Consider the following 19049-nt stretch of genomic DNA (forward strand, 5'->3'; position numbering starts at 1 on the left):
CTGGTCTGTTTGTGTGGCTTTCTGTATATTCTCGTAGTGCATTCATTGTTCATGTTCTTTCCACTATCACATCCAGGAATGGGAGTTGGTTGTTGGTTTCCTCCTCTCTTGTAAATTTGATCACTGTGAGCGTGGAGTTGATAATCTGGTGTGTATTCTCTTTCTATTCTCTTAATTACAAAAGTGTCGTCCACGTATCTGATCCAGAGATTGGGTCGGATTTGTGAGAGGGCTGTTTGTTCCTGTCTTTGCACCACTACTTTTCCTGTGAGCCTGGAGATGGGTGAGCCCATAGGTGTCCAGTTGATGTGTTCATATATCTGACTGTTGAATGTGAACAGGCAGGAAACTAGCAATCTGCATACATGAGCACCAACTGGCCACTAAATGCTACGACCAGCTGTCCCTAGTAGCCAGATGCACAGATGACAAGGACCACAAATTTGGCTAGGACACGCTAAACAGGACAGCCAAGAGAATTTCTAAAAGCATGGCGTACAACTACAGACTCCATCGGCAAACACACAGACCTAGACCCAATATACCAGCCATTACAACGAGTAACCAGAAGCAGCAGGAACGGAACCAAGTAAATTCCAGAAGAGACAGTACAGCAGCACTTCACAAGAGACTCCAAAGCTCCGAAGATGTCAACTAGACAGGGGACGAACAACAGAAAAATGTGCGTAAATGAGGGCAGTGTGGACAGATGATGAGTCTATATATTTTAAGTTCCTATATGTTTCTATTGAATCAGGTTTAAGTATTCATATGCTGAGCACTGCCAGTAAATAAATAAATTACTGTTAATAGACCTTTTAAGTAAAATAATCTATTGAATCTATACTTGAGTGTCCCAGGTGCCAAATTCATTTGTTCGACATGCTGGAGATGATGTATGCGGGATTCTTTGTTTACAGTTAGAGTAATTCTAATGTGTGTGTCTCATCCCCTGAAACTGTGCAATATATCTGCAACATTTTCATTGAGTTAATGATAGGCAAATTGATCTTATTGTAAGAACATTTTATTCTACCAAACATTATCCTTATTCTTCCCTTACGGACTGATCTCAGATTCATATCTTCTACCATTGTAGCAGACCATAAGATAATTAAATTAACCAAATTACAAACTTTTGAATACAGGTAAAGGTGGAAATGTTGATTTTTAAACAGTTTTATTCTTAACTTCATATCCCCTAATCTCTTGTTCAAGTTGCAAATCTATAGCAGTTTTAAAGTTTGGATTTCAATTTATGAAAGATGTGCTGATTCCGTCGTGTGGCCAACTTAAGTAGTTATCATTTTGCCAAGCCAGTGCTCTGATTTGTTATTGACTTAAACATTTGATCAGAGAGTTCATGACACCCGTGCTTTCTGGATTTAAGGGACCATGGAAGAAGTTATATTGTGACATCGTAATCTGCCCTTCTGAAGCACAATATTAGGCTAAGCACAATGGTTATTCACATAGCCTTGGATTTTGTTTGCAACACAAACAGGCCAGTCGTCCGAAGAGACTCCTGTTTGACGTTACGCTTCACAAATGGAGTTCAAAGAATCTCACCAGCATTTCATAGAGTCATATAGATGTACAGCATGGAAACAGACCCTTTGATCCAACCTGTCCATGCCGACCAGATATCCCAATCCAATCTAGTCCCACCTGCCAGCACCTAGCCCATAACCATCCAAATGCCTTTTAAATGTTGCAATTGTACCAGTCTCCTCCACTTCCTCTGGCAGCTCATTCCATATAAGTACCACCCTCTGTGTGAAAACGTTGCCCCTTGGGTATCTTTTATATCTTCCCCCTCTCACCCTGAACTCATGCCCTCTAGAACTGGACTCCCCCACCCTTGCCTACTTATCCTATCCATGCCCCTCATGATTTTAGAAACCTTTATAAGGGCACCTCTCCGTCTCTGATGATCCAAGGAAAACAGCCCCTCTATTTATCCACTCCCTATAGCTCAAATCTTCCAACCCTGGCAACATCCTTGTAAATCTTTTCTGAACCCTTTCAAGTTTCACAACATCTTTCCAATAGGAAGGAGACCAGAATTGCATGCAATATTCCAACAGTGGCCTAACCAATGTCCTGTACAGCCGCAACATGACCTCCTAACTCCTGTACTCTCTACTGACCAATAAAGGAAAGCGTATCAAACGCCACCTTCACTATCCTATCTACCTGCGACTCCACTTTCAAGGAGCTATGAACCCTGCACTCCAATGTCTCTTTGTTCAGCATCACTCCCTAGGATCTTACCATTAAGTGTATAAGTCCTGCTAAGATTTGCTTTCCCAAAATGCAGCACCTTGCATTTATCTGAATTAAACTCCATCTGCCACTTCTCAGCCCATTGGCCCATCTGGTCCAGATCCTGTTGTAATCTTTTTAGGTTAGATTACTTAGTGTGGAAACAGGCCCTTCGGCCCAACAAGTCCACATCGCCCCGCCAAAGCGCAACCCACCCATACCCCTACATCTACCCCTTACCTAACACTACGGGCAATTTAGCATGGCCAATTCACCTGACCTGCGCATCTTTGGACTGTGGGAGGAAACCGGAGCACCCGGAGGAAACCCACGCAGACACGGGGAGAACGTGCAAACTCCACAGTCAGTCGCCTGAGGCAGGAATTTAACCCGGGTCTCTGGCGCTGTGAGGCAGCAGTGCTAACCACTGTGTCACCGTGCTGCCCACACGGTGTCCCAGAGGTGTTCTCTGAAATGTTCCGCAAGTAGGCGGTCTGTCTCCCCAGTATTGAGGAGGCCACATCGGGTGCACCCGATGTGGCCTCCTATATATTGGGGACTGCACCTGATGTGGCCTCCTCAATACTGGGGAGACAGGCCGCCTACTTGCAGAACGTTTCAGAGAACACCTCTGGGACACCCGGACCAACCAACCCAACCACCCCATAGCTCAACATTTCAACTCCCCCTCCCACTCCACCAAGGACATGCAGGTCCTTGGACTCCTCCATCGACAGACCATAGCAATACGACGGCTGGAGGAAAAGCACCTCATCTTCCGCCTAGGAACCCTCCAACCACAAGGGATGAACTCAGATTTCTCCAGTTTCCTCATTTCCCCTTCCCCCCCACCTTGTCTCTGTCAAATCCCTCGAACGCAGCACCGCCTTCCTAATCTGCAATCTTCTTCCTGACCTCTCCGCCCCCACCCCACTCCAGCCAATCACCCTCACCTTGACCTCCTTCAACCTGTTGCATTTCCAACGCCCCTCCCCCAAGTCCGTCCTTCCTCCCTACCTTTTATCTTAGCTTGCTGGACACACTTTCCTCATTCCTGAAGAAGGGCTGATGCCCGAAACGTCGATTCTCCTGTTCCTTTGATGCTGCCTGACCTCCTGCGCTTTTCCAGCAACACATTTTCAGCTCTGATCTGCAGTCCTCACTTTCTCCTCCATATGCAAAAGTGATCCCAGGACTGTGAACATCAGTTCCATTTTTGCATTATTCTGTGAAAGTTTTATAGTTTATTTTTGAGCAAACAAGGTGATGTCGGTCAGATATCAAGGGATTTAGAGATACCATAGCATCAGAAGGAAATATCAAACAAAGTATTGATGTACATTGTAATTTCTGTGCTTCATTAGGGTCCAATGTTTAACTTGCCTGGTTCTGATTACTTTTTAAATTTATTTCTCTACAGGAGCACGATGAGCCTATCTTAAAACACTTGCAGGATGTCAGAGTAAAGTTCTCAGAACCCAATGAGCCTATGGTGAGTATTTGTGTAAATAGTTTGGAAATGGAAAATTAAAGAATTTAGAATCTTGAAGCTAACTTCCAGACGGGGAAAAGCAATGCATCAATGTTTGAAGTATGGAAAGGCAGTGCAGATCAACCAGTAGCTGTAGCCAGGATATGAAGTGCAAGTTAAATTTGCACAGTCAGGGAACCCAGACATTTCCCTGTATGCTGTGGAAATGTTACCTTATGCTGCCTGTCCTTTTGGCAGATTCCCTGTTCGACCTGATTATCTAGCTTGGCTCCCAGTTGTGGAGGAAGAACTTGGAGAAGACTATGGAAGCCATGACCCAAGTGGGATTGAATCAGCAGGTGAAGCTCATCCCTGACTGCAGTGAAAATCTATAATTGGTGGGCACAGGCAGGAGAAGAGTGCTTTGAAGGTGGAATGGTAAAAGCACTTGTGCTTCATCTGACTGATAAGTGGCATAGAGCAAATGCCTTTACTGCACTTCAAACTTCTCTTTGGCTGCAGGTTTTGTGGGAATCCTGGCCAATGCTAAACCTACAAAGCAGATTAAATCAGGACTCCGCCTCATTGTAGTAGTTGTATTGTTCGCCCACACACATGATCAGGTTGGCTGAGCACCCTTGCTGGCCTGTTAAATCCTGAGGTAGTGCTAGGTTTCATATATCAAAAATAATCTGATCCTCAACCTACCTACCTTAGATATTAAGATTCGCACTCTTAATTCAGAAAAGCTTGCTGTGATCTCTGGTATGCATCAGTCCGTGACTGTATTAACGTGCATGAGTGGAGACCAAGTCTTGCCTTTGAATTAAGGATTGCCTCCATGTTGTGCAGCATTACCACTGTGCTAAATGGGATAGTTTCAAACAGATCTAGCAACTCAACTGGCATTCAAGAGACCATCAGTAGCAGAATTGCATTCGCCCACAGTTTGCAACCTAAGCCTGGCATCTCCACTATTCTACTAACTTGGCCAAAACAGGAAGAAGCCTGGTTCAATGAAGATGCAGCGCATTTGCAACTTCTCTAACTGAAGCAGTGCGTATCCAAATGCAGCAAGACCTTGGACTGACAATTGATAAGAAACATCTGTGCTCGACAAATGGCAGGTAGTGATGGTCTCTAGCGAGCAAATGTAAGCATCTTCCCATGACGTTCAATGGCATTACAGTTGCTGAGTTTCCACTGTCAAAAAAACCCATTGACTCGTAAATGGACTGGGCCAGCCATAAAGAGGAGATCAGAGGTGAGGAATTCTGTGTAACTCATCAAGCACAAGTCAAGAATATGACAATACTCCCCGTCTGCCTGGCTGAGTGTATCTACAGCCTCATTGATTGGCACCCCATCTAACACCTTCAGTATTCACTCCCTCCAGCACTGGCACACAGTGGCAACAATGTGTACAAACAAGATGCATGATTACATCTCACCAATGCATCATACATTAGCACTTTCCAAGCTTGCGATCTCTGCCACCTATAAGGGCAAGGGCAGCAAATACATGAAAGTGCAATGACCTGCAGGTTCCCCTCGAAATCACATATCATCTCGACTTGGAACTATAGTTCTGTTCCTTCACACTCTGTTAGAATTCTGGAACTCCATCATTAACAGCTCTACTGTTGCCGTTCGTGAAGACAGGTCTCCATCACCTTTTCAGGAGCAACTAGTGGTATATGTTAAGTGCCAGTCTGGCCAGCAAAGCCCACTTGACCTGAAAGAACAGATGTGCTAAATAAATTTGGAAACAAATAGTCCTTAGTTAGACGGAGGAAACAGACCCTTTGGTCCAATTTGTCCATGCTGACCAGATATCCTAAATAAACCTAGTCCCATTTGCCAGCACTTAACTTATATCCCTTTAAACCCTTCTTATTCATATACCATCCAGATGCCTTTTAAATGTTGAAATTATACCAGCTTCCACCACTTCCTCTGACAGTTCATTCCATATGTGATTGGTGGCGAGTTAATTGTTGTAGTTGGAATTGATGGATGTGGTGGTTTGATATAGTACTTTGAAGTCCGAATTGTTGACAGTTGGATTGTTTGTTTTGTATTTCGTTAAATTGGATCCCAACTCTGTTACATAAACTCCATTCGAATGAAAGCCAGTTAGTTATCAGTGTTATCTAACCTTCTATAGAGCTAAAGTTCTGACCTCAGAAAATTTGAAACTGACAACACCAGGGGCATCAGTTGGGCGATTAAAAGAGGAGCAAACCTGGCCCCACCTCTACTTTCCTTTGTGCACCTTGCTGTTATTTTCCCTCTGTTGTTTCCACTCTTGTTCTCCTCTATCCATTCTGTTTGCTTTCGTCTTCAGTCCTGATTTCAATCTCCATTTCTTCCATTTTTCATGTTGCTCTCCATTTCTTGTTTATTTTCTGGTCTCAAACTTTCCTGCTCTGTTTTCATGTGCACTCTCTTGCTGTTCTTCCCATTATTTACTTTATCAGCATATGAACTCCTTATTTTCCTTCACTTCAGCAAGTATCTGTTCAGGTGTCCCACCATCTGCAACCTACTGTGTACCTTTTTATGTTTCGTCTGCTCTTTCACTTGATCTCTCCTTTTCCCATTTTCGAACAGGCTTGTTCTGGCTCCTTCGTTCCATCAGTCTTTGTCATTTCGGCTTTCTGTTCATTTACTTAGTTTCTTTGTCTTGCTCTACACATATCTGCTGCCAATGTCACACCCTGCAGGTCAACTCTTTACCCTCCTTTTTTATTTTTCCTATTCATCTTCGTACATATTCTCTACAAAATCATAAGGCAAGTATTTTTACATCTGAACTCTGGGTGGTGCTGTAGTCCAATTTGTGAAAGATTCAGTTAGTACCTCTTAAGTTTTGTTACTTACTGCAAGGAAATAACTAACATGATGCTCTTCTCACCCTCTAGACTGTTTGTTTAATTCTTCTCACCGGTCTAGGAATTTCATACAAAATTTCCTTTAGATTACATTTTTTTTAAGCAGTTACCTTTATTTATTATATTAATTATGACCTAGGTTTTCAGATTCTGGAATCTCGAGAACAAATCCCAGAGCTGGTGGATGGTACAACTTGGGGGCGGCACAGTGGTTAGCACTGCTGCCTCAGCGCTAGAGACCTGGGTTCGATTCCCACCTCGGGCGACTGTCTGTGTGGAGTATGCATATTGTCCCTGTGTCTACGTGGGTTTCCTCCGGATGCTCCGCTTTCATCCCACAATCCGAAGATGTGCAGATTAGGTGAATTGGCCGTGCTAAATTGCCCATAGTGCCAGGTGCATTAGCCAGGGGTAAATATAAGGTAGGGGAATGGGTCTGGGTGGGTTACTCTTCAGTGAGTCATTGTGGACTTGTTGGGCTGAAGGGCCTTTTTCCATACTGTAGGAAATCTAATCTAATCTTGTATTTGCTTTGATATATTGTTTTTGTAACGATTAACCAGAGCAAGTTCTCCTTGGGTATGTGCTGCTGTCTGAAAATGTCTCGAGTACACAGTGGATCAATTAAATTTAAGGTCTGTAGTCCTGCCATACCCAAATCAAGAAGGTGAACAATTAAACAATTAAATCAGAAGAGGAGACAAATATTCCCATCCTCAATGGGGAGGCCAGCACACAGTACAACAGGCAACATTAAAACATTTGCACATTTCAGCGAGAAGTGTGGAGTAGGTGATCCATCTTGACCTCTTACTGAAATCCCCAGCAGCATAGATACCAGTTTCCAGCCAATTTGATTTACTTCACATATTGAAGAGCAGCTAAAAGTACTGGATATTGGAAAGGCCATGGACCCTGGCAAATTCTGGGAAGAGTACCGAAGACTTGTGCTTCAGAATTTTCTGTGCCCAAGAAAAGTGGTTCCAGTACAGCTACAACGCTGGCATCCATTCATCAATCTAGAAAATTGCAGGACAATCCAGCCAGCCCATCTGACTATACTTGATCCTTCGTTAAATGACAAAAAATGTTAATGGTGTTATCAAGGGGCACTTCCTCAGAAATAACCTGCTTACTGGCACTCTGTTTGGGCTCCTCCAATCCTGAATAGTTCCTGACATTTTTTATGAAGTTTGTCCAAGCATAGTCAAAAGAGTGGAACACAGGGCTGAGACAAAAGTGACTACCTCTGACATCAAGGCAGCATTTGACAGTGTATGGCATTAAGGAGCCTTGGCAAAACCTGTCAGTCAGAATTGGGGAGCACACTGAAGCAATACCTGGCACTAATGAAGATGCTTGTGGCAGTTGGAGGCCGTCATCTCAGCAGGCATTCCTCAGTGCAGTGACTTAGTCCCAGTCGTCACCAACTGCTTCATCAGTGACCTTCTTTCTGTCAGTGTCAGAAGAGAGGATGGTCGTTAATTATTGGTGCCAAGCATTGTATATTCATAACTCATACTGAAGTAGTCTGTGTCAGTACACAACGAGGTAGGATGAGATGATCATGCTGAATTTTGCAGTGACATTGCAGTGTGGGCGGCACGGTGGCACAGTGGTTAGCACTGCTGCCTCACAGCGCCTGAGACCTGGGTTCAATTCCTGCCTCAGGCGACTGACTGTGTGGAGTTTGCATGTTCTCCCCGTGTCTGCGTGGGTTTCCTCCGGGTGCTCCGGTTTCCTCCCACAGTCCAAAGATGTGCAGGCCAGGTGAATTGGCCATGCTAAATTGCCCATAGTGTTAGGTAAGGTGTAGATGTAGGGGTATGGGTGGGTTACGCTTCGGCGGGGCGGTGTGGACTTGTTGGGCCGAAGGGCCTGTTTCCACACTGTAAGTAATCTAATCTAATCTAATTGCTGCCAACCTGCTGAGTTGGTGTCAACTCTGGGTGAAAATAGTGCCTTTAAGCCCCTTTTTGGGGGATTTGAACTCCCAATCTGTGCTATGCAGTGATAAAAGTAAAGCATGTTTTAAAGTGGGGGAGGGAAACAAGTTGTTGTTAATGGATTAAAGTTAGGTCTCTTCTGTTTGAGCATTATAAGTTCTGTATCACTACTGTAAAAGGGAAAGGATTTCTCCTGGCATTGGTTCATGTATCATTTCTGGTTTAACTAAAAGTGAGGGTATTTATTCAGTTAGCTTGCTGCAAACATAGCTTGACGGGTCTGGCTATAGTATATACTGGCACTGCACATCATACATGGTGTATCTTCTATCAACACATGCACTAAGAAGTCTGCCATTGATGTCATTGTGCACCCACACTGCAAAAGATGTAGTGTGTCCATAGTTTGTTCCTTTCCCATGTCTTTATGGCCCTGCCTGCCTGTGGCCATACTCTCCAACCACACCTTATGATCATTTCTAATTGATTAGGTGTTGTTTCTGCATTATAAGCTATTTTTCATATCTTCTGATGGTAATGACAATTGATGGTACAGCAGGGGTTAATTTTAACAGCACCAGCCTTGTTTTTAAATCCTTCAGTGACCTTGCTCCTCAATCTCTGAAACCTGCATCGACTTCACAACCCTCCAGAGTTTGTGTTGACCTAATTCTGACCTTTTTGAGCATTCTGATTTCAATCACCCCACCATTCCTCCCTACACATCTCAACCTCACTTCTGTGTTTTTAACGCTACTTTTTTGACCAAAGTTTTGGTCACACAGTTTCTGTTCCTCTGAAGTGCCTTATGTTAGACATGCTATATAAATGTGAGCTTTTATGGTGCACCTTCACCAACACTAACAGCTGTCTCCATTTATAGACGTTTTCAGCAGGGGTCATTGGTGAATAACTTTCCTCCAGCGGTGCAGGTGAATTAACTGAATATTGATACAAACATGAATGGTAAAAATTTTGGAGTCACGTTTCTCATGATTAGAATACCTTAACATATTTAGTGAATTATTTTGAGACAATAATGCAAATATACAGTCTTGATCTGTTGGAATATGAGCTGAATGAAAAATAATAAATTTAGTTTTAAATTGGGTGCATGGAAAGGGAGAAGTGTGTACGTTTTTGCAGATCATTGAGGTGATGCAATCGAAACTTTCCCAAAAGGCATCACCAAGATCTTGATGTCCCACTGGGAGCAGGTTTGGACCAGTGTCAGCTTGAGGTATCAAGTTAACCTACAGAATAGCAAGTCTGGTGTCACCCTTGCTATCTCATTTATGGGTGTACCTGTACAAATAAATTGACATGGGCAGAAACATTAAACAGAGGAAGTATGAGCTATGCAGGATTTGGATTGAAAATTGGGAAGACATTTCTATACCTGCAATGTTTGTGTTTGATAATGAAGTGTCTGTTTCAGTTATAAGCCATTTTTAAAATTTTTATGGGTAACTTATCTTGGTGTATCGTCTCACCATTTGACCATCATGTTCTTTTCAATGTAAAAGTAGACTGTGTATTCAAATTTTGAACAGTTGGGAGTAGGCAATGAAATGAATGGTGGAAAATTTGCTATTTCTGATTATTCTCATTTTAATGTTTTCTCCAACAGAGTTTTACATTAGAGTTTCACTTTGAGCCAAATGATTACTTCTCAAATTCTGTGTTAACCAAAACGTACAAGATGAAATCTGAACCAGATGAGACTGACCCTTTTTCCTTTGAGGGCCCAGAAATAGTTGACTTTGTAGGGTAAGTAAAGGGTCTTTTATACTATTACATGACACTGACTTTTGAAATTGACCAGCAAATTATGGCTTTGAGAAAGCATGCAAGTGGAATTGGAGCAACTAGATCTGATGTGGAGCCAGCAGTGCTTTCAGGGATGTGCTAAATGACCACTTCTGTCCTGCAATGTGTGTTTGAATAGAGTGTTCCCTTTCAAGAAATGTAAATTGGAATTTCTATCTTTTGCACTGTTCGTAACCTGTTACATGCCTTTTATCTTGCATCAGGTTCCATTCCAGTGCTACATTAATCCCAGCAATGTTATCAGTTAACTGTTAGTTGTACTGTTGATTTCTTCAGAGTTGGGAACATACTTATTGAAACTCTGCTTTCCATTCCCTCCTTGTCAGGATATTCTTCCCACCCAAGAGCCCAGCAGGTTCAAATAGTTGCTTTGGTCTAATTTTTATCTTTTTTGAAAAAGTAGATTCATTTCAACCAAAACAATTCATTCTTAGAAACGTTGTGACATTAAGAACAAAAACATGCAAAGTCATTTAATTGATCCAGGTTAGTGAGAGTCTGTGACAGTTCATGAAGAACAAAAACTGGGAAACTTCATGTTTTGCACCTTTTGGATAGACACATGGAAAATAGAAAGAGGTGTGGACCATTCCGCTGTCTGTGGCTGCTCTGCCAATCATCATGGTCATGGCTGATCTTCCACTTCAGTACCCTGTTCCAACTTTCTGCCATACCCCATTTCTCTTTAGCCCTAAGAAAAATGTCTGAATTTTCTTGAAAATATTCAGTTTTGGCCTCAACTGCTTTCTGTGTTAGAGAATTCCACAGACACAGCACTCTCTAGGCAAAAAGTGAGCAGTGCAGATGCAGGAGAGTCAAGTGTGTGGTGCTGGAAAAGCACAGCAGGTCATGTAGCATCTGATGAGCAGGAGAATTGACAAGGGAGTCACGGAAGGAATGGACTGTCTAGAAAGCTGATAGAGTTGGGGAGGGAAATATAACTTTGGGGTCCCTTTGTAGGTGGCTGAAGTGGTGGAGGATAATGTGACGTATGCGGAGATTAGTGGGGGGTGGAAGCTGAGGACCAGGGGGTTTCTGTGCTTGTTGACAGAAAATGCCACCGGCCCACACCCCACTCTCGGCACCTTCCCCTGCAGGAAGTGCAAAATTTACACCCACACCACTCCCCTCAACTACGTCCAAGGTCCCAAAGGATCCTTCCATATCTGACAGAAATTTACCTGTACTCCACCAATGTCATCAACTGTATCTGTTGCACTCTATGTGGTCTTGTATACATCGGGGAGACAGAAAGCCTACTTGCAGATCGTTTCAGAGAACATCTTTGGGACCCCCACACTAACCAACTCCACTACCCCGTGGCAGATCACTTCAACTCCCACTCCGTCAAGGACGTATAGATCCTGGGCCGCCTCCATTGCCAAACCCTTACCACTTGACGCCTGGAGGAAGAACGCCTCATTCTGCCTTCAGACCCTGCAAGCGCACAGGATTAATGTGGATTTCACCAGTTTCCTCATTTTCCCCTCTTCTCCACCCCCCCCCCCTTCACATTATCCCAGTCCCAAGCCTCCAATTCGGCACAGCCCTCCTGACCTGTCCCATCACCTTTCCCATGTATCCGCTCCACCGGTCTCTCCAACCTATTATCTTCTCCCTCCCCTTCATCTGGCTATCACTTTCTCAGCTACCTTCCCCAACCCACTCCCATTTATCTCTCAGCCAGCGAGCCTCATTTCAGATGAAGGGCTTATGACCAAAACGTCAATTCTCCTACTCCTTGGATGCTGTCTGACCTGCTGTACTTTTCCAGCATCACAATCTCTGGATAAAGAAATTCCTCCTTATCTCAGTACTAAATGCCCTGTCATGTCCTGCTAGAAGTTTGAGTTTCTGAGATTTGCCCTCATTCTTATAAACTCTAGTGAATATAGTCCTAGCTGAAAAAAGAACTGACGTAATGCAGATGGTGGAAATCTGAAGTAAAAACAGATTGTTATGAAAATTCAGCAGGCCTGGCAGCAGCTACGTAGAGAAAGTAGAGTTCGTGTTTCAGGTCCAGAAGCCCTCCTTCAGAACTAATTGTAAAAAGGTTGGTATGTATGCTGAAGTTGGAAAAGTGGGAGGAGTAACGAAAAGGTGGAGATAAAACCCAGTTGGACAGACAAAAGAATGGGTAAAGTTCAAATTGAAAGAATCAATAGCTGCTAAATAGGATCATTAGTAGCTGACATTGGAATGGTTGTGGCAGTAACCCATATGATGACAGGACCTGGTGTGTAGAGATTGAGATGAAGGTGCGCAGGCCCTAAAATTATTGAACTTTATGAAAATCAACATTTCATTTTTCTCTTGGGCTCTGCAGCCTTTGGGTCTCAATATCAAGTTCAGTAATTTTCTTCAAATCTGTCTTCATTCATCAGTCCTGCCATCCCAGAAATCAGGGGCCTTTGCATTAATTCGATAAGGAGACCAAAACTGCATATGGTGCTCAGGTCTGGTCTCACCATGGCCCTGTGCAATTGCAGCAGGATATCCCTCAAGTCCTGTCTCACTCGGACAAATATACCATTTACCTTCTTCACTGCTTGCGTGTTTACTTAGAGCAACTAGTGCAAGGACACATAGGTCTCTGACACCTTCCCCTTTTCCCAATATAGCGCTGTTCAGAAAATCTGCCTTCCTGTTTCTGCTACCAAAGTCGGTAACCTTACTTGTACTCACATTATTCTTCATTGACCATGCATTTGTACACTCTCTCAACTTGACCAAATCTCTCAAACATATCTGCATCTTCTGTCAACTTGTCTTCCCATCCAGTCTATGTCATCTGCAAATTTGAGTGCACTGCGTTTAGTTCCCTCATCTAAACAATTAATATATGTTGTGAATAGCTAGGTCCAAATATTGATCTCTGTGGTACCCCATGAGTCATTGCCTGCCACTCAGAGACCCATTTATTCCTACTGTTTCCTGTCCATCAGTTCTCTAATCATGTCAGTGCACTATTCCCAATCCCGTGCTCTTTAATTTTCCATGCTAATCTCTTATGTAAACCTTCTGAAAGTCCAAGTAACCACATTCACTGGCTCATCTTGTCAATGCTAGTTACATCCTTAAACTTGCGGTAGATTTGTCTGCATAATTTCTCTTTAAGTCCATGCTGACTCCATCTGATCCTGTCACTGTTTTACAAGTGTTCTGCTTTTAATCTTTTTATGTTCTCCAGCATTTTCCCCACGACTGATGACAGGCTAACCCAGTATAAAATTTCCCTGCTTCTTCCTCTACTTCCTTTTTTTTTGAATAGTGATTTGATTTGATTTATTATTGTCATATGTACTAAGATACAGTGACAAGTATTGCGTGCCATCCAGGCAAATCATACTTTACATAAGTACGGCAGGGTAATAGAACGGAAAGCAGAATCTAGTGTTACAGCTACAGCGAAGATGTAGAGAAAGATCAACTCCAATATGAAGGGTCTGATAACGGCAGGGAAAAAGTTGTTTTTGAATCAATTGATTCGTGTTTTCAAAATTTTGTATCTTCTACTTGATAAGAGAGGGTGGAAGAGAGTATAACTGGAGTGGGAGGGGTCTTTGATTATGTTGATTGCTTTTCCAGGGCAGCAGGAAATATCAAGAGACAGTGGATAGAAGGCTATTTTGCGTGATGGACTGGACTATGTTCACAACTCCTGTAATGTCTTGGACAGAGTAGTTGCAGTACCAAGTTGTGATACATCCAGAAAGGATGCTTTCTGTGGTCCATCTGTGAAAATTGCTCTGAGTCATTGTGAAAATGCTGAATTTCCTTAGCCTTCGAAGAAAGTAGAGGTGTTTGAGTGCTTTCTTACCATAGCATTGACATGAAAAGATCAGGACAGATTATTGGTTATATTTACTCTAGGAACTTGAAGTTTCAACCACACTTTTTGAATGAGAACATTAGCGGCATGGTTGGTAAGTTTGTGGATGACATCAAAATTGGTGGTATAGTGGACAGTGAAGAAGGTTATCTAAGATCACAAAGAGATCTTGATCAGTTGGGTCAATGGACTGAAGTGGCCAGATGGAGTTTAATTTGGATAAATGATTGTACAAAGTGTTGGTGAGGCCTCTTCTGGAGTACTACGCTGTTCTGGTTGTTCTGCTATACGAAGGTTATTATTAAATTGGAGAGGGTTCAGAAAAGATTTACCAAGATGTTGCAGAACTATAGGGTTTGCATTCTAAAAGTAGGCAGGACATTTTTTTTTTCCCCACCAGAGGGTAGGAGATTGAGGGGTGACCTTTGAGAGGTTTATAAAATTGAGGAACGTAGATAAGGGATTGTTTCCCTAGATGGTGGAATTCAAACCCGACAGGGCTTATTTTTAAGGTGAGAAGAAAGTTTTAAAAAGGACATGAGGGGCAACTTATTCCACACAGTGGTTAGTGTTTGTGGAATGGACTGCCAGAAGAAGTGGTGGATGCAGTTACAGTTGCAGCATTTTAAAAGACATTTGGATAAGTACATGCGTAGGAAAGGTTTGTAGGGATAGGGGCCAAATGCAAATAAGTGGGACTAGTTTAGTTTAGGAACATGGTTGGCATGAACTAGTTGGACTGATGGGTCTGTTTCCATACTGTATGACACTGACTCTATCTCCACCTGAGCACTATTGATGCAGAGGCGTATTCTCCACTTCACTTCCTGAAGTTGACGACCAACTCCTTCATTTTGCTGGCGTAGAGGGCGAAATTGTCTTTACACCAGGCCACTAAACACTAGCTCCTTTATTTGTAACGTTGTTGTTTAAGATCCAACCACTACCATCAGCAAACTTGTACATGGAGTTAGAGCAGAATTTGGCCGCAGTCCTGAGTGTATAAAGAATATAGTAAACGGCTGAGTTTGCAGCCTTACAGGGTACCAGTGTTGAGAAGTATTGTGGGGTTGGTGTTGTTGCTAATCCTTACTGGTTGCAGTCTGCTGGTCAGGAAGTTGAGGATCCAATTGCACAGGTGGGAGCAGATCTGAGTTTGGTTACATTGCACGTTTGGTTACATTAGTGACTCTCCAGTCATTGGAACTGTTTCAAAGTGAATACAATTGTGAAAGGTGGCCACCCATGCATCAACTATTTCTTGGGCCACTTCCTTAAGACCTCTAGGCTGTGGATTATCAGGCCCTGGGGATTTATCGGCCTTTAATCCCATCAGTTTCCTCAATACTGATTTCCTTCCGTTCCTCCTTCTCACTCGAATACCTAATCAGCTATTCTATTCACCAACGCATGCAGGAGATCATCTTAAATAGCGGAATTGAAACAAGGCTTCATTTTTAACAGATGGTAAGCTATATTTTGTAATCTGCTTGACATCAGAATTATCTATATCTGATATTTAGAACCAAAGACTGAGTGACTTTGTAACATGCTACAGTATAAAGATTATACATGTGGAGGCCATATAACCTAATGGATAAGAAGTCTGACTCTCTGTGGATTATAAGCTTGGCATTCTTAAGGCACAGTGGTAACACCTTTACCTCCAGGCTAGAAGGCCTAGGTTCAAATCCCACCTGCTCCAAAGGGGTGTCTCTCACGTCTGAACAGAATGATCTGACATACCTGCAATTGCTCTTGATTTTTTTCATGCACATCATCTCGTGCAGTACAGTGGTAATCATATAGACATAAAAATATTCTGGTTTCCTCCTCCTCAAACAAAAAATTGAGTATTTTTTCACATGTTGCAAGAGGAGTGATGGCTAAATTCAGACTTATGCCTTGTCCCAGTACTGTTCAGGCACTTAATGGCACTATCGTCTGACAGTTTTAACAGCAGAGCAATGCTAGAACCAGCATTTTTTTAAAATGTATACTTTAGGAAAACCTAATGCTGCATTGGGCTTTATTAATTCAACAAATTGTATGCTAGCATTTTATGTGGGGAAACAAATTAATTTGGCTTTGGGAAAAGGTAATAATAGAATGTACACACTGTACAAATATTAATTACCAAAGGAGTTTTCTAATTCAAAACAAAATGCCATAAGTTGAAGTTTAATAAATATTTGTTTTATAGGTAAAAAGTTTTACAGCATCTTAGAACAAGACTAATTATTATCTTTCTTAGATGTACCATTGACTGGAAGAAAGGAAAGAATATAACTGTAAAAACTATTAAAAAGAAACAAAAACACAAGGGTCGAGGGACTGTCCGAACCATCACCAAGCAAGTACCAAATGATTCCTTCTTCAACTTCTTTAATCCATTAAAAGGTAAGGAGAGATTTTAAAACATCCAAAAGGCAAATGTCAATACCAAAATGAAGAAAAATTCTCTATGGATTTGTTTCCTTTTGATGTTAGACAATTCAAACATTATCTATACATGTGCAGATCCACAAGTTTCAAATAAGGTTTTTTTTTCTCTCCAGTGTACACCTCATGCTTGTGGCAAGCTAAGCTTTCTATATGCTTCTCAAAAGAGAAACTTGAATTTCTATTCTTGATCATTTGTAGGTTAGCTTTGTCCAAACCTCCTACCTGAAAATGTGTGACTGGATAATATGTAAGATGCGCACTATTTTTCTGACACCTCAAAACATTGAAAATTCTTCACTTCTGGTTCACAGATAAAAATCCATCAGAACTAGTACACTATATATATGCAAGAATGGAAGGATTGAGCTGTTAATACAGTACAGCAATTATACTTCCTGTAGATTTGAGTCATTTTCAAAAGACTGAGATTTTTCTGTGTTTGAAAGAAAACATTGCAAAATAAATCCTGAAGTCCGTTATGGAGAATTAGAAGCTGATGTGTATTAAAGGGTCTGTAAAGTTTGGCATCGCCTGCCAGCTTTAAATTCATGAAAAATCTTTTAAAGCAGCTAAGGTGTCATCTCTTGTGATAGTGGTGTGAATCCTGAATCACTCCTTACCAAGTGTCTGAATTGTTTAAAACTCATTCCAACTTCCCCCAACAGTTAACTCAGGATAGCTAGAACATTTTGTCAAAATTGTTTGTTTGTACTGAGTAGGACAGTTCCCAAGAATATAAATTGAAGGGGAAAGTCTACATTTGTACTGAGGGGAAATCTCTAGTCAGCAAACACAACAGTTTAAGGAGAAAGCTGCTGTAACAGATCTGCTAACTCTTTTGAAATAAACAGGCAGAACTAAATAAGGCAAGGTGGAGTAGACAATTATGTTGGTACATGAAGTGGAGGCTAAGGAGAAACAGCACGTCAAGTTGATCACAAAATTTGTCATTGGTAACCATTGAAAGTATAGGCTTGTTGCTCGATACTGAAAGTAAATAATGCAGTAAATGGAGTATTGTGTAGAGTGTGAGTTGGCAGTGACATGTTTAATATGCTTGGCAATGGGAGGCTATAATTAGATGCTAGTTGTAGAGGATAGAAAAATTGGGGCTTAGCTTTGAAACATTACATTTGGATAGCGTAAGGCCAGGACTGGATATTAAAGATAACTTTCAAGTATGAAAAATTATGTCATGGCATTTTTAGTGAATGGTTAAATTAGTATATACAGCAGCAAAATTTTGAGACTACTTATAACGAAAAAAAAATCCAGTAACCAGGTGGAATACTGCAAATTGGTGAGGGGAGGATAAGCAGCTGCATTCAATCGGAGATTCCTATCTGAGCCCCTATGTTCTTGATGTCACAGTGAATGGAGAACTGTGAAAGAGAGAGAAAGACTTATATCAGGAAAATGATTGACTGACATGGAAGGCATTGTGGGCTAGAGAGGGCTCAGTTACATCTGAGGTAGCTATTGAGCAGAAACAACTGCAGTTTTGTTTGTGGCTTCCAATCATTAGATTAGATTAGATTACTTACAGTGTGGAAACAGGCCCTTTGGCCCAACAAGTCCACACCGCCCCGCTGAAGCGTAACCCACCCATACCCCTACATCTATATCTACCCCTTACCTAACACTACGGGCAATTTAGCATGGCCAATTCACCTGGCCTGCACGTCTTTGGAGTGTGGGAGGAAACCGGAGCACCCGGAGGAAATCCATGCAGACACGGGGAGAACGTGCAAACTCCACACAGTCAGTCGCCTGAGGCGGGAATTGAACCCGGGTCTCTGGCGCTGTGAGGCAGCAGTGCTAACCACTGTGTCACCGTGCCGCCCATTAAGTTAGGAGTGTGCAGGTGTGACAAAGCTGTTCCTTTAACAAGGCTATGCAGTCCTTGGTTTTCTTTCAGAGGTTGTAAATGACACAGACGCAGTCTGCAGGTGAAGGGTTTTGGGACCAATATGATGCTAGCTAACAGAGACTGCCTTAAGCAGAAGGCTTTCAAGTTTAAAAAAACACTTGTACAATGAAAGACGAGTGGCCAGTTCTCCCAGCGCGGCTTTTTTCTTAACAGAAGTGTGAAAAGAAAGGCTGCTGGATCCAAAGAAACCGATCCAGCTGGTACTCTCTCTCTCTGACTCCTATCCTGTAAGAATTTGTGTTTGATTTTACCTTTTGTGCCCAGGGAGTGTTTATGGGGATTGTTGCAAGTATTTAGGAACAGCATCATTAAGTTGGGATGATCTGTTGGGTTTTCGGGTAGGTTAAGTTATTCGGTTTTCTATTTTCTTTTATGTTTCATTCCGTAATCTTGTCAGTAAATTCTGGTTTTGTAAAACTAAGTGGTTTGACCAGCT

At 42.2% G+C, this 19049-nt stretch overlaps 1 protein-coding gene and 1 non-coding gene across 6 annotated transcripts in view; both read left to right on the top strand.

Moving 5' to 3' along the window:
* nap1l4b (nucleosome assembly protein 1-like 4b) overlaps positions 1 to 19049 on the top strand; it is a 121651-nt gene that overhangs the window by 53675 nt on the left and 48927 nt on the right. For all 5 annotated transcript variants that reach the window (XM_072592062.1, XM_072592061.1, XM_072592063.1 and 2 more), the window contains exons 8-10: positions 3686 to 3757; positions 10207 to 10346; positions 16493 to 16638. In XM_072592062.1, the coding sequence (XP_072448163.1) occupies positions 3686 to 3757; positions 10207 to 10346; positions 16493 to 16638 (358 nt within the window). The remainder of the gene's footprint in view (positions 1 to 3685; positions 3758 to 10206; positions 10347 to 16492; positions 16639 to 19049) is intronic.
* Positions 10566 to 10696, top strand: LOC140493908 (small nucleolar RNA SNORA54). Its single transcript, XR_011963792.1, has one exon. It is a non-coding gene; the product is annotated as a small nucleolar RNA SNORA54 (small nucleolar RNA).

Source organism: Chiloscyllium punctatum, chromosome 22 (assembly GCF_047496795.1).
Source record: "Chiloscyllium punctatum isolate Juve2018m chromosome 22, sChiPun1.3, whole genome shotgun sequence".
Lineage (NCBI taxonomy): Eukaryota > Metazoa > Chordata > Chondrichthyes > Orectolobiformes > Hemiscylliidae > Chiloscyllium > Chiloscyllium punctatum.